The 13,292-nt window shown below is 43.3% G+C and overlaps 1 protein-coding gene and 1 long non-coding RNA gene across 7 annotated transcripts in view; one reads left to right on the top strand and one right to left on the bottom strand.

Annotated features, from left to right (window-relative positions):
• sv2bb (synaptic vesicle glycoprotein 2Bb) overlaps positions 1-13,292 on the top strand; it is a 53,160-nt gene that overhangs the window by 37,540 nt on the left and 2,328 nt on the right. For 2 of the 3 annotated variants that reach the window (XM_035790816.2, XM_035790815.2), the window contains exons 2-12: positions 3,892-4,616; positions 8,418-8,598; positions 9,677-9,828; positions 10,273-10,406; positions 10,613-10,702; positions 10,832-10,945; positions 11,054-11,142; positions 11,343-11,507; positions 12,041-12,174; positions 12,494-12,694; positions 13,029-13,188. In XM_035790816.2, the coding sequence (XP_035646709.1) occupies positions 4,154-4,616; positions 8,418-8,598; positions 9,677-9,828; positions 10,273-10,406; positions 10,613-10,702; positions 10,832-10,945; positions 11,054-11,142; positions 11,343-11,507; positions 12,041-12,174; positions 12,494-12,694; positions 13,029-13,188 (1,883 nt within the window). In that variant the 5' untranslated portion in view covers positions 3,892-4,153. Of the gene's footprint in view, positions 1-3,891; positions 4,617-8,417; positions 8,599-9,437; positions 9,544-9,676; positions 9,829-10,272; positions 10,407-10,612; positions 10,703-10,831; positions 10,946-11,053; positions 11,143-11,342; positions 11,508-12,040; positions 12,175-12,493; positions 12,695-13,028; positions 13,189-13,292 lie in introns of those variants that run through there. The other variant, XM_052465642.1, reaches the window with a different exon arrangement.
• Positions 8,468-13,070, bottom strand: LOC118396555 (uncharacterized). Of its 4 annotated transcripts, XR_008066373.1 has the most exons (5): positions 12,935-13,064; positions 12,766-12,837; positions 12,496-12,657; positions 11,386-11,463; positions 8,468-8,615 (listed from the first exon to the last, which is right to left on the bottom strand). It is a non-coding gene; the product is annotated as an uncharacterized LOC118396555 (long non-coding RNA). The 4 variants fall into 4 exon arrangements; XR_004828219.2 differs by lacking the exon at positions 12,766-12,837 and having other exon boundaries at positions 12,935-13,070; XR_004828218.2 differs by lacking the exon at positions 12,766-12,837 and having other exon boundaries at positions 12,568-12,657; positions 12,935-13,070.

Raw genomic sequence — 13,292 nt, 5'->3', positions numbered from 1 at the left:
ACCCCATAGAAAATCTTCGGAGGGAGTTGAAAGTCCGTGTTGCCCAGCAACAGCCCCAAAACATCACAGCTCTAGAGGAGATCTGCATGGAGGAATGGGACAAAATACCAGCAACAGTGTGTGAAAACCTTGTGAAGACTTACAGAAAAAGTTTGACCTCTGTCATTGCCAACAAAGGGTATATAACTAAGTATTGAGATAAACTTTTGTTATTGACCAAATACTTATTTTCCACCATAATTTGCAAATAAATTCATTAAAAATCCTACAATGTGATTTTCTGGATTTTTTCCCCTCATTTTGTCTGTCATAGTTGAAGTGTACCTGTGATGAAAATTACAGTCCTCTCTCATCTTTTTAAGTGGGAGAACTTGCACAATTGGTAGCTGACTAAATACTTTTTTGCCCCACTGTATATATATATTTTTTAAATGTAACCTTTATTTAACCAGGCAAGTCAGCTGAGAACAAAATCTTTTTTTACAATGATGGCCTACCAGGGAACAGTGGGAACAGTGGAACAGTGGGTTAACTGCCTTGTTCAGGGGCAGAATGACAGATTTTTACCTTGTCAGCTCAGGGATTTGATCCAGCAACCTTTTGCTTACTGGTCCAATACTATAACCACGAGTGAAAAGCCTGATCAAATTCCTTTTATGCCTTTTGTTGTCATGCCCTGATCTGTTTCACCTGTCCTTGTGATTGTCTCCACCCCCTCCAGGTGTCGCTGATTTTCCCCAGTGTATTTATCCCGGTGTTTCCTGTCTCTCTGTGCCAGTTCATCTTGTATGTTTAGTCAAGTCAACCAGCGTGTTTTTCCCCCGTACTCCTTTTCTATTCTCTTTTTATAGTCCTCTCGGTTTTGACCCTTGCCTGTTTCTGGACTCTGTACCCACCTTCCTGACCATTCTGCCTGCCTTGACCCTGAGCCTGTCTGCCACTCTATACCTCCTGGACTCTGATTTGGTTTTCACCTTTTGCCTGTCCACGACTATTCTCTTGCCTCCTCCTTTTGGATTATTAAACATTGTAAGACTCCAACCATCTGCCTCCTGTGCCTGCAGCTGGGTCTCGCCTTGTGCCTTGTTATTTGTATGTTAAACATGCCATGCATTTGTAAAAACTTAAAGTTTTGGCTGTACTATGCTGCAAAACACAGCCTGCAGTCTTTGTACAGTAGTGAATTCCACCATTTACACCTCGTTGTACTGGTGAATTGGAAAACAGAGCATAGGTTAATACTTCCTTCTCTCTCTCTGTCTCACTCTGTTCTGTCTCAGTAAGGAACTCGTTGTGTCTCTGGGTTCTCAGAGTACAGGGTATCAGGTGGAGTTGGTAAACATGCTGAAAGTGATTCCCTCCCTGAGCCAAGTCTATATGGACGCTATCTGTGACCTTCACTTGTCTTAGTCAACATATAAAAAGTGGCACTGGAGCAGGTTCAGCAGATTTCAGGCATGGTCATGGCTTTCAGGAGGGGACAAAAGTGCTGCATTTTCACACTTTATGAAGGCAAATAGATGATAATGTCAGGGTTATTGAAATGCAGCTCTTAAGGTCTGCAGAGTTGCTGGTTTTCAGTTCTACCTGATAGACATACTGTACAGTACAGTATCATCCAATGGTAAGATATATTGTATTTAGCAGACACTTGACTTGCATCCGTTTTACATATGGGTGGCCCCAGGAATCGTACCCACAACCCTGGCAGTGCAAGCACCATGCTATACCAACTGGGCCATGCAGGACCGCTGTATCTGTCCATTAAGAACCTTGCGGGACAGGAGAAAAACCAGCATAGCTGCTGAACTGCAAGGCCTGTATCATATGCTTTTAATAGTCTTGCCTCTTCAATATGAAAGAAAAAATATTCACAGTCTTCTTCCCCTGACCCCCTATTCTATTCACTCAGGGTGATTGTGTCACACAAGACAACCTTCCAGTCTGTCACAGGTATTGCTTTGCTCTGTTGGAATGAAGCCTGTTCTCATTCAAATTACCATGAATTTCATCTTTGTAGTGAAAAGGCCCTTGGTAAGAGCTGTGTGTAGAACAGAAGTACTGTACTTGGCGAGGGAAGGCGGTATGCGTGGAGGAGTCTTGGGAAGACGTATGGCTGAAGGCAGGCAGGCTGGGTGTGAATGAGATTGGGAGGCGTTAATGAGATCCCGGAGGACAGAGATCCTGGAGAGTTACACACACACAAGCACACACTAGCACCTGGCTTGGCTGCATACCTCCTGGGTCTCCGTGTTTGTTTAATGAATCCAAGAACATGCTAATGTCCCTCACAGTGTCTCTCTTTACACCATGATTCAAATTAGAATGTTAATTCAAGTTTAGTCCCTCGTATACAGATGTAGAATCTTAATTTGATCACTCTTTTGTTGCTGAGAATTTTCCCGCACAACAGGAAATGCAAACTTGTAGTGTATTCAAGGTTTTAAAAGGTTTCTGAAGTTAGTCATTTCCACTTTAAAATGTCAGACTTGATTTGCCCTAACAAAAAATGTATCAATTATAACCCACATATAGTTCACATTGCCTGTTGCTACAAGATTATTTTCCTGCTGTAAAAAACGGTCTCAAATTAAGATCCTACATTGGTGTGATCATTGGTGTGATCATGTCCAACAGAATGTAGGCTATTACATCCTCAAAGGTTGGCTGATATAGAATATTTAGAGGAATAAGGAATAACTAAACATTGGGATTATTCTCAGTGAGACATGTGATTTCTAATAGATTAACGATTAAACTATGATACCCATGTAACTCCACTTCCTCGACAGCAGCCACAGTGTTTTTACCGCTGCAGGACAACATGAGTGGAGAGAAGGAAGCATTGCTGGAAGAAATCGAACAGAGTTTACTGGTTGTGGGGGTGTAGTTGAGGCATCCAGAGAGCCAGTAGAGACTAGTGACAGCCAGCCAGCATTAACCCGGGCGAGACAAATCTCATTTGCAGCATTACCAGGCTCTTTGTTGTGTGAGAGGGCCGAAGAAAAGGCTTACTTGTGAATGTGACAGCGTGGCTTCCCTCCTTTACCACGCTCAGGCTGTAGAGATGTAAAGAGAACTGTTATAGGGTGGATTAGTGGGGGAGATTTGTTTGACTGGTTATGTCATTATCAGAGTTGTCAAAGACGTGAAACGGCTTCATCTGAAATGGAACAATAGAAAAAAGACAAAATAAAAATTAAATAACTACCCTTCAAATTGTATTTGTTTGCTCGGGAAAAGAGTTGATACAGAATGACCTAGATGTGATCTATAGGTTTAGAGGTTTAAACTAGAATCTAGATTTCAATCTGCACAAATTAACTACAAGTAGTGCAGAATTTATTTGGCAAGTGATTCGTATCCAAGAAATAAGAAAAATATGTTTTTTACGCTCAATAATTACACAATTATACGTCTCATTGGGTATGGTGTGTGTTAATATTGATGTCTACTATATTCCATTTGTGTTGTAGTGTGAGCTGAATCTGAGAGGGTATGACATTATACATCAAGGCTATGGCCTGAGGTAGCATATTACTACAGACATGTTTAGGTAGCAGTAGGAATTCTCTAAGGAACCTATTAAAATGGATAATTTCAAGGAATTCATTTATCATGCCAGTGAACCTCCGGTGACATTTTCATGCAATCGGAAACTGCATCCAGCTGTTTCAGTATTGAGTGCATTAGAACTGGGAAAAGTCCCTACAGTAGATAGAGGCAGTAGATCCCAAATGATCTACAGTATGTCTAGTTTCAGCCCCTAGTCAAATCTATACAAAATGGATGAAACATTCCCAAGTGTTCTGAGTAAATCAACAGAGTATTGATTTTGTTATCAATCATAAGAAATATGAATAGCATAACTGAATAAACTTTCTCTTTCAGGTTCAGCATGAGGCCTTGTGAAGAACTGAACAGGCAAAAAACACTATTGTTCCAATACAGGTCCTGCTAAAAAGAGTAGTTGAACAACAACCTCCTCAGAACAGGAACAAGAAACATCTACAGCATAGCACCTGGAATACAAGAACACACACGGAGCAAAGCACCAGAACAAGGTGTTCAGGAGTATGCCAGTCTAGTCCAGAATCATCTGAAGGATTTCACTGCAACAGTGCTGACTTGGCTGTAGTGTCTCAGCGGCATCATGGCAGACCCTTACCAGAACAATGTGTACCACCAAGGAGGAGGTGACCCCTACGGCACCTATGGAGAGGGAGGAGACCAGGGGGGCTACGGTTACCAGGGCGAGTCCTACCCTCAGGAGGAGGACGCAGCCAGCGATGCCACGGAGGGCCATGATGACGAGGACCAGATGTACGAGGGGGAGTACCAGGGGATCCCCCACCCTGACGAGGTGAAGGCGGCCCAGAGGGCAGCAAGGGCCAAGGCCAGGCAGGCTCAGGCAGGGGCCACGGAGCTGGAGGAGCTGGCTGAGCAGTATGAGGACATCATGGAGGACTGTGGGCATGGACGGTTCCAGTGGACCCTGTTTATAGTGCTGGGTCTGGCCCTCATGGCTGATGGGGTGGAGTGCTTTGTGGTGGGGTTCGTGCTGCCCAGCGCGGAGAAGGACATGTGCTTATCCAATGGAGAGAAAGGCATGCTAGGTGAGTCATGGCTAAATGCCATTATTTGTTAGAAGACATAGTAACAGGTTTACAATGTCTGGGTCAACAGATTCCAGCCAATAGCAGCCTGGCAATCAATACTAGCCAGGAGGTACTTAAGTACTCCCTAAATTAGAAATGCTCTCAAATTAGCTAATGGCACAGTCGATTTCAAGATTAATCTGTTTGCTTGTCATGCACTACTGGACGTCAATATATTCCTGCTTAGTGAAGCAGGTGGGAAATTTATGATCCGTATCCCCACAGCAAATAACACATTATTTTTGGCAACCGGAACGGGTCTGCGGCACGCCACCAATCACACTGATTGAGACCATGCAGCATTTTGCAGGTCCATGTCTGAGGGAAATGGGTCCTCTTTCCATTCCACTTTAACAACAGCAGCTAGCTTAATAAGCACGTCAGACGAGTTCGCAACATTTCTGAACGGTTCTTCTCAGAGACTGACGTAGAATATTTGAACACATAAATGGGCATTCAAATGTTCAAGGTTTTCTACTCAAATGCTTGATAAATGTCCGCCTATCTAAAAGAAATGGCCTATCTAAGATAAGACGGAGATAAATCAAACTAGACATGGGAAAACAAGGTTGAGAATAGGACGTCTTTGAAGAGTGGGACACATTGTTCTAGTGCAGTGGTGAATTAGTAATTCAGAGTTAACAATGCGAGACAAGTCCTTCACTTTGAAGCCTGTGGGTGGAAGCTGTCCAAGGAGACAAATGTCTGGGATGAGAGGGCAGTTTCCTTTCTCCCTCCCTCCAGCCAGCAGCCTCCTCCCAGCGGCCACAAGCAGGCTGTACTGAAAGTACTGAGTCAGCAGGTAGCTGAGGAGAGGAGATCGATAGCTACTCTACTGACCTTGCGTCTAGGATACGTACTGTTCGCCTGCTGCTTCACTTTCCTTCGGCTAACTTATGCTGCAGTGATCACAATCACCTTTTATTCACTGCATTCTGCAGCCCTCACATCTCAGACTGACTGACATGCCCAAAGTAACGGCACTTCGGGTATAAATAATGTTTTGAATTGAATTAAATTGAATAGGTATGGGGGTGTCAGGGTACTTTTAGGTACTCGGAGGCAACAGGGTATGCTTGATCACAGTGGAACATCTCATGCAGCATCTCCTTTCAAAATGAATAAGTTAGCAGACATTCTGCTTTAGTGTGGCATGAATGCTGCTCTTTACAGTAATCTCATCTACATATTTTAGTCCAAATTTACAGAATGCACTCTGGTTTTTCCTCAAGGGTTGATATTTTCACTCCTTAACTATAAGCAATCAGCTTCAATGGGACTGAAATATGAGCTGCCTCTAATCCACACTTTCACTGTGATCACCACAGCATACATTCTGACTCAATGGGTGGAAGCTGTCCAATCAGAAGGCAGAGTGGCAGCAGTGTCACTATACTTCGGGGAGAGGAGGGTGGGGGATTGGTCGTCTTCTCCTTATCCGGTGATGGGCGGGCCTTCGCGCTCACACCAGTCATCACCCACACCCCCCATGGCAGTGCCATCTGCACTGCCATCGTGGCCCAGAGCGTGATACCAGGCTTTGGCGCTAGGCACATTGATACATTTAGTTATTTTGGGAAGATTCCTCCCCAGTGATAGATGGGTATGGTTGATAGGCTACGTGTAAGCTGAGGGAAGCTTTAGGCGTACATATACAGTACAGTGCATAGAAAAGTGTCAAAGAAAAGTACTGGAAGGGTCACATACATTATAGGTACTTATCTGGGGCTTAAATAGTCTTTATCTGAAAATACTGTACCTGCTTGCTGAGGCACAAACACAGCCAACTACAGGATACTATCAAATGTCAGCATTTACTTGAACTAAAATAAAATTATACTTGTTGCAGGCTTTCATTATATGCTAAAAATACTTGTTCCAGCCAAGCTTTGCAAGATGGTCAAAGGTACACATTAAACAGTATGTTCTAAAAAGAGACACCCCACTGAGAAGTAAAAACACAAAAAAAATCATTATGAGATCTAAATAGCATACCTGTTACCATTGTTAAGGCTTTACAAAAGACCACTCAAGGCTGTTAAATTTGACCAAAAACACTTAGTCTGTTGTTACCTTAGAAACAGGGTTTTACCTCTCTGACCTAGCCCTGAAGAGAGTAAGAATGCAGAGTACAAAACATGGGTATAAAACATGTACAATTATTCCAATAAATGTTTGTGTTTGTCTTTGAGTGTGTCCAATTAAACATGTTTTTTATTACACAGATTATTTCACTAATGAGAGATTTCTCAATACTGTCCATAGGACAGTGTCCTGCATTTTGGCCAGGGTAGGCCATCATCTCTCAGGAGTTGGACAAGCCTGCCCCACGGTGGACAACATCAAAGTGTCACCAATGCCCAGCTATCACGATGTGCTGGGGCTACTGGGGCTCGCTCTTTTAGTAGTTGAGCAATTGAAGAACAACTTTGTATATATATATATTTGTATGTTTCCTAAAATACAACGCTGCGATCCATAACAAAACAACCAGAATGTAGGGTCACAAACAGAATGTATGGTCACAACCAGAATGTATGGTCACAACCAGATTGTATGGTCACAACCAGACTGTATGGTCACAACCAGACTGTATGGTCACAAACAGAATGTATGGTCACAACCAGACTGTATGGTCACAACCAGACTGTATGGTCACAACCAGACTGTATGGTCACAAACAGAATGTATGGTCACAACCAGACTGTATGGTCACAACCAGAATGTATGGTCACAACCAGAATGTATGGTCACACCAGACTGTATGGTCACAACCAGACTGTATGGTCACAACCAGAATGTATGGTCACAACCAGACTGTATGGTCACAACCAGAATGTATGGTCACAACCAGAATGTATGGTCACAACCAGACTGTATGGTCACAAACAGAATGTATGGTCACAACCAGAATGTATGGTCACAACCAGAATGTATGGTCACAAACAGACTGTATGGTCACAACCAGACTGTATGGTCACAAACAGAATGTATGGTCACAACCAGACTGTATGGTCACAACCAGACTGTATGGTCACAACCAGAATGTATGGTCACAACCAGAATGTATGGTCACAAACAGACTGTATGGTCACAACCAGACTGTATGGTCACAACCAGACGGTATGGTCACAAACAGAATGTATGGTCACAACCAGACTGTATGGTCACAACCAGAATGTATGGTCACAAACAGACTGTATGGTCACAACCAGACTGTATGGTCACAAACAGAATGTATGGTCACAACCAGACTGTATGGTCACAACCAGACTGTATGGTCACAACCAGAATGTATGGTCACAACCAGAATGTATGGTCACAAACAGACTGTATGGTCACAACCAGACTGTATGGTCACAACCAGACGGTATGGTCACAAACAGAATGTATGGTCACAACCAGACTGTATGGTCACAACCAGACTGTATGGTCACAACCAGAATGTATGGTCATAACCAGACTGTATGGTCACAACCAGAATGTATGGTCACACCAGACTGTATGGTCACAACCAGACTGTATGGTCACAACCAGAATGAATGTATGGTCACAACCAGACTGTATGGTCACAACCATAATGTATGGTCACAACCAGACTGTATGGTCACAACCAGACTGTATGGTCATCTCAACAGTGTGTTGAGTGGAATCTGCCTTCCACTTTATTCACAGAGTTCATATCACTAGACATGTCTGCTAGTGAACTGTAGCTGTGCTGGCCTCTGACTGTGTCTTGCCTCTCTCTCTCTCCTGCAGGTTTGATAGTGTTCCTGGGCATGATGGTTGGGGCGTTCATCTGGGGTGGAATGGCAGACAAACTGGGCCGCCGGAAGTGTCTGATCTGGGCCCTCACCGTCAACTGTGTCTTCGCCTTCCTCTCCTCCTTTGCCCAGGGATACGGCTTCTTCCTCTTCTTTAGGCTCTTCTCTGGCATCGGGTAAGAAAGACCCCCGTCTTTAGAGAAAGTGGAAACAAGGGATGAATTGCTACTCAAAGGTATTTGGGTTGTAACTAGGGTTGGGGCTTAACCTGAACATGATCCTCTCCACCTGATAAAATGTTGACAATGTTACGTATGTGTCGCACGACGCGATGCTTACACATCACGACGCGATGCTTACACAGCTTCTAAAGAACTACAACAAACAAGAAATAGTTACTGCAGGACAACACATTCAGAGCCTTCCTCCTCCTACAACAATGCAGCACTGTGCTGTCTCAGAATAGCGTTGTTCCACAGGGATGTAAGCCTATGCATACTGACTCCAGAATCAGGTCAAAGCTACAGTACACAAAAACATTGTGTTGTGTAAAAAGAAAAGCTCAGCTGCAAGAGCATGGTGTATTAGTTCCGTGTGTATCCATGTATGTTTGGATATTTGGGGAAGCTCAAACTACTGACAAAAATCTGCAAAAAAATAGTATTCTCCTTTATGTCTCCTGCTCCAAAAATATATTTCAGTACCAGTAATTTACTCTCTAGGTTTGCATTGAAATACATCTCAGTGCAGTCCACAATGTGATTTCCCTGTGTTTTATATATATTTCCAAACTATGAGGATGGAATAATTCTGTGAAATTGTGACAATTATGATAATGCCCTTTTAGTGTAAGAGCTGTTTAAAAAGACCGCCTGAAATTTCTGCCTGTTTTGGTGGGATGGAGTTCTGGCCTGTCTAGTGACAGGCAGTAAATTACTTAACAGACCAATAAGAAAGAGAGTTCCAAACCTCTCTGCCAATAAAAGCTTTTTCAGTTGTCCCCTCCCACTCAGACCACTCCCAGACAGTCCTAGCAAAATTCTTGCTTGAGAAATTGCTATTTGCTAAGAAGCCATTTTTCTTTCTTTTTGACCATTTTAATTGAAAACAATCACAGTAAGGTAATTCATTGTTACCCCAAAAAACGGCTGCGTTGGACCTTGAAATAAAGATAATACTTGCAAGATTACACATCTGTTGTGTAGTCTACAATCTTGTTGAGTTCCTATACTAATCCTGTGTTTCTCCCTTCAGCATCGGAGGCTCTGTCCCCATAGTCTACTCCTACTTCTCAGAGTTCCTGCAGATGGATAAGAGAGGGGAACACCTGAGCTGGCTGTGTATGTTCTGGATGGTGGGGGGCATCTACGCCTCCTTCACTGCCTGGGGCATCATCCCTCGCTACGGTATAGTACACACTAAGCACTCAACAGGAAACTCTTACTATGACCTGGGATCAATATTATCTCGCTGACCTAAGCAAGTTTAGCTACAGTGGTCCGTGTCCAGCATGTTGTGTAAATGTAATCAAATGATATAGCATATGTATTGAGTTCATTAACTGGCTGATATTAGTCTGTAAACGCACAGTAAAATATATTTCAGTACCAGTAATTTACTCTCTAGGTTTGCATTGAAATACATCTCAGTGCAGTCCACAATGTGATTTTCCTATAATACTGTGAAATAATACTGTGAAAGTGTGAAAATGATCATAATGCCCTTTTAGTATATCTTACTGTGATTGTTTTCTAGACACATTGAGAGATTTGGTTGTGTTGTGTTCCAGGCTCTTGAGTCTAGACGTAGAGAATGAATAAGGATTATGTTGTGGCTGTGTTGTGTTCCAGGCTGGGGCTTCAGCATGGGGACAGAGTTCCAGTTCCACGGCTGGAGGGTGTTTGTGCTGGTCTGTGCCCTGCCTGCCATCACTTCCCTGGTGGGGCTCATGTTCATGCCTGAGAGCCCCAGGTTCCTCCTGGAAGTAAGATCTGTTTTCTCCAATTAAAAGATTGTTCACAGATGAACAGTTCAGGAACGTTATACTCTGGGTTTAACATATTGTGTCAATCCTTTTTTCCCCGTTCATAAATCAACACCGATTTTGTTCAATAAAACAAAACTGATCGATAAAAAGAGTGAGGACTACTATCCTGAGGTTTCACTCAGAGTATGTGGTGTCTTTGTTAGAATGCCAAACATGACGAGGCCTGGATGATCTTGAAGAATGTCCATGACACCAACTGGAGGGCTAAGGGCCAGCCTGAAAAGGTCTTCCAGGTGAGTGGCGACACGACAACAGTGTGACAATAAATAACACGCTCTTGAAGGGCTGATTTGCCGTTTCTCAGCATCACAGAATATCATGAAACCTAACTAGAGGAGTGACCATCATTTCATTCCCGTCAGGTGACCCACATCAAGGCTCCTAAGACCAATGAGGATGAGTTCATTGAGATCCAGAGTGCCACAGGGACGGCTATACAGCGATGGGCCGTTCGAACCCTCACTCTGTGCAAACTGGTAGGCCCCAAAATGTCCTGAAAACAAACGTGTTACCTAATGAGACCAACATTAACAGTAACAGGCTATTAGTAGGTGACGTGTCACTATGCCATGTTTTCATTGCAGATGCTGAGGAACGTTGCTTCTCTCTTGGGACCTGAGCTGAGACTGAGTACGCTGTTCATGGCCATCATCTGGTTCACCATGGCCTTCAGGTAAATATATGTACAATATATGTGATGCCAAAGAGGTAAGAGTGTATATATAGTGTGTGCAGCTGATTGTAAATATATCAAGACTGCATCACAAATGGCACCCAATCAGGATGCAAAAATACTGTATGTGTATTCTAACGTTGGTTGTCAATGTTCCTTTTTACATTGGTCCAATAACTCTTGTTACCATTGTGTTTCAGTTACTATGGACTGGGTGTGTGGTTCCCTGACATGATCAAATACCTGCAGCAAGAGGAGTATGAGTCCAAAGTCAAGGTGTTCCATAGAGAGAGAGTTGAACGCTTCCACTTCAACTTCTCCCTGGAGAATCAGATCCACAGAGAGGGAGAATACATCAATGACAAGTATGGCACCTCTATCGCCCCCTTCTGGGCCTTCTCATTACTACACCTAAGTACCACGTGTAGTAATATTACAGTCATTTCATTATCATGTCTCTTTAATATGACAGTGTAACATTTCATTCTATGTAAGTATGGTGCCCAGGGGCGCAACTTTGGTTTTAGAAGTGGGGTGGACATAATTATAATAATACATATTTTTAAATGATCCAGTCAGATAAACACTCCAAACATCCTACCTGACCGCTAGGAGGTGTCCGCATGGTCCTAAAGCACACAAATGCCTCCATTTGTATCACATTCAAATTATAAAACTGGGGGAGGGGGACAGGACAACAAACAAGCATTTCTGAATGTGGGGCCCCATCCCCAGTGAAAGTTGCGCTCCTGATGGAGTGTATAATTTCTTTCAAAATTCGACAGACAATTTTGAAGAGGGATAGTGCTGTCTGCCATTCTAGCATGTAACCATTAGTTAGCTGTGTGCCACTTGGTCAAAAAGTCAGGAATCATGCTTTTGTGTTCCATCCCTTTAGGTTCATCAACATAGAGATGAAGTCTGTAAAGTTTGAGGATTCACTGTTTGAAGATTGTTATTTTGAGGACATCAAGTCCACTGAAACAATGTTTGAGAACTGCACCATCAGATCCACCGTCTTCTATAACACAGGTGGGAGCCACTGGAGGTGTTACAGTAGGCCAACCAATGCATCACATTGTTAACAAGTTTAACCCTTTGGAAAGTTTCCAAAAGCAAAAAAGGTTAAACGGAGATTGAACTTTTGCAATAATCAAGTCCTGCTCAATATGAATGAAACATTGTGACCATACAGTGTCTAATGCATGCCAGCATCATCAATTACTATTGCTATGTTTCACTGTAAAACGACAGTACATATTGACCAATGGACTAAGAATTGCAAAGCCATGCATGTTGCTCCGTGTATACTATTTCTGTATTATCAATGCCTTTGTCACATTTCCTCCAGACCTGTACGAGGAGAAGTTCATAGACTGTAAGCTGGAGAACACCACGTTCCTCCACAACAAGAGGGGCTGTCACCTGGACATCGACGAGGAGAACGACGTGCTTATCTACCTGGTCAGCTTCCTAGGGTCCCTGGCTGTTCTCCCCGGCAACATCATATCAGCTCTGTTCATGGAGAAGATAGGCAGGGTCAAAATCATAGGTGAGTAGGTCTGCATTGGACAAAGTACAATGGTAAAAGCTTCCTTTCGTTTGAGCTGTATTAGCTCTTACAATGGACAGGTAGGACAAGTGCAGATACTGTGTAGAGCAGCAGCTCAGCTATTGCTCCCCTGAGATTCTGCTCTGCAATTGTCAGATGAGAAAGGTGTTATGAAGTTATATCTATGGGTGTGAGCCTTGTAATATGATCAAGGAACATTGAAGTGTGAATGAATCGTACCGCACACCTCACGGCTACATCACCCTCTGCACACGACGTGCCACTGAGCTAAGTGACATTCTACCGTGAGCCTGCTCTGCTCCTCTCTCTGCAGGCCTCTCCATGCTAATCTCAGCTGGGTGCACCTTCTTCCTGTTCCTAAGCTTCAGTCAGGCGGCCATCATAGCCTGGCAGTGTCTGTTCTGTGGGGTCAGCGTGGCAGCATGGAACGGCATCGAGGTCATCACAGTGGAACTCTACCCAGCCTCCAAAAGGTACCATACAGCAATTTCTTAGATTAGGCCTATTGGATATATAGCTAGATTATTCTATATCGTATGATTGATTTTTATACTCTTAGAACTACGTATGTCAACCC

The sequence above is a fragment of the Oncorhynchus keta genome, chromosome 17, assembly GCF_023373465.1.
Source record: "Oncorhynchus keta strain PuntledgeMale-10-30-2019 chromosome 17, Oket_V2, whole genome shotgun sequence".
NCBI lineage: Eukaryota > Metazoa > Chordata > Actinopteri > Salmoniformes > Salmonidae > Oncorhynchus > Oncorhynchus keta.
The sequence above is the reverse complement of the archived record's forward strand: the minus strand, read 5'-3'. Positions and strand labels throughout refer to the sequence as shown.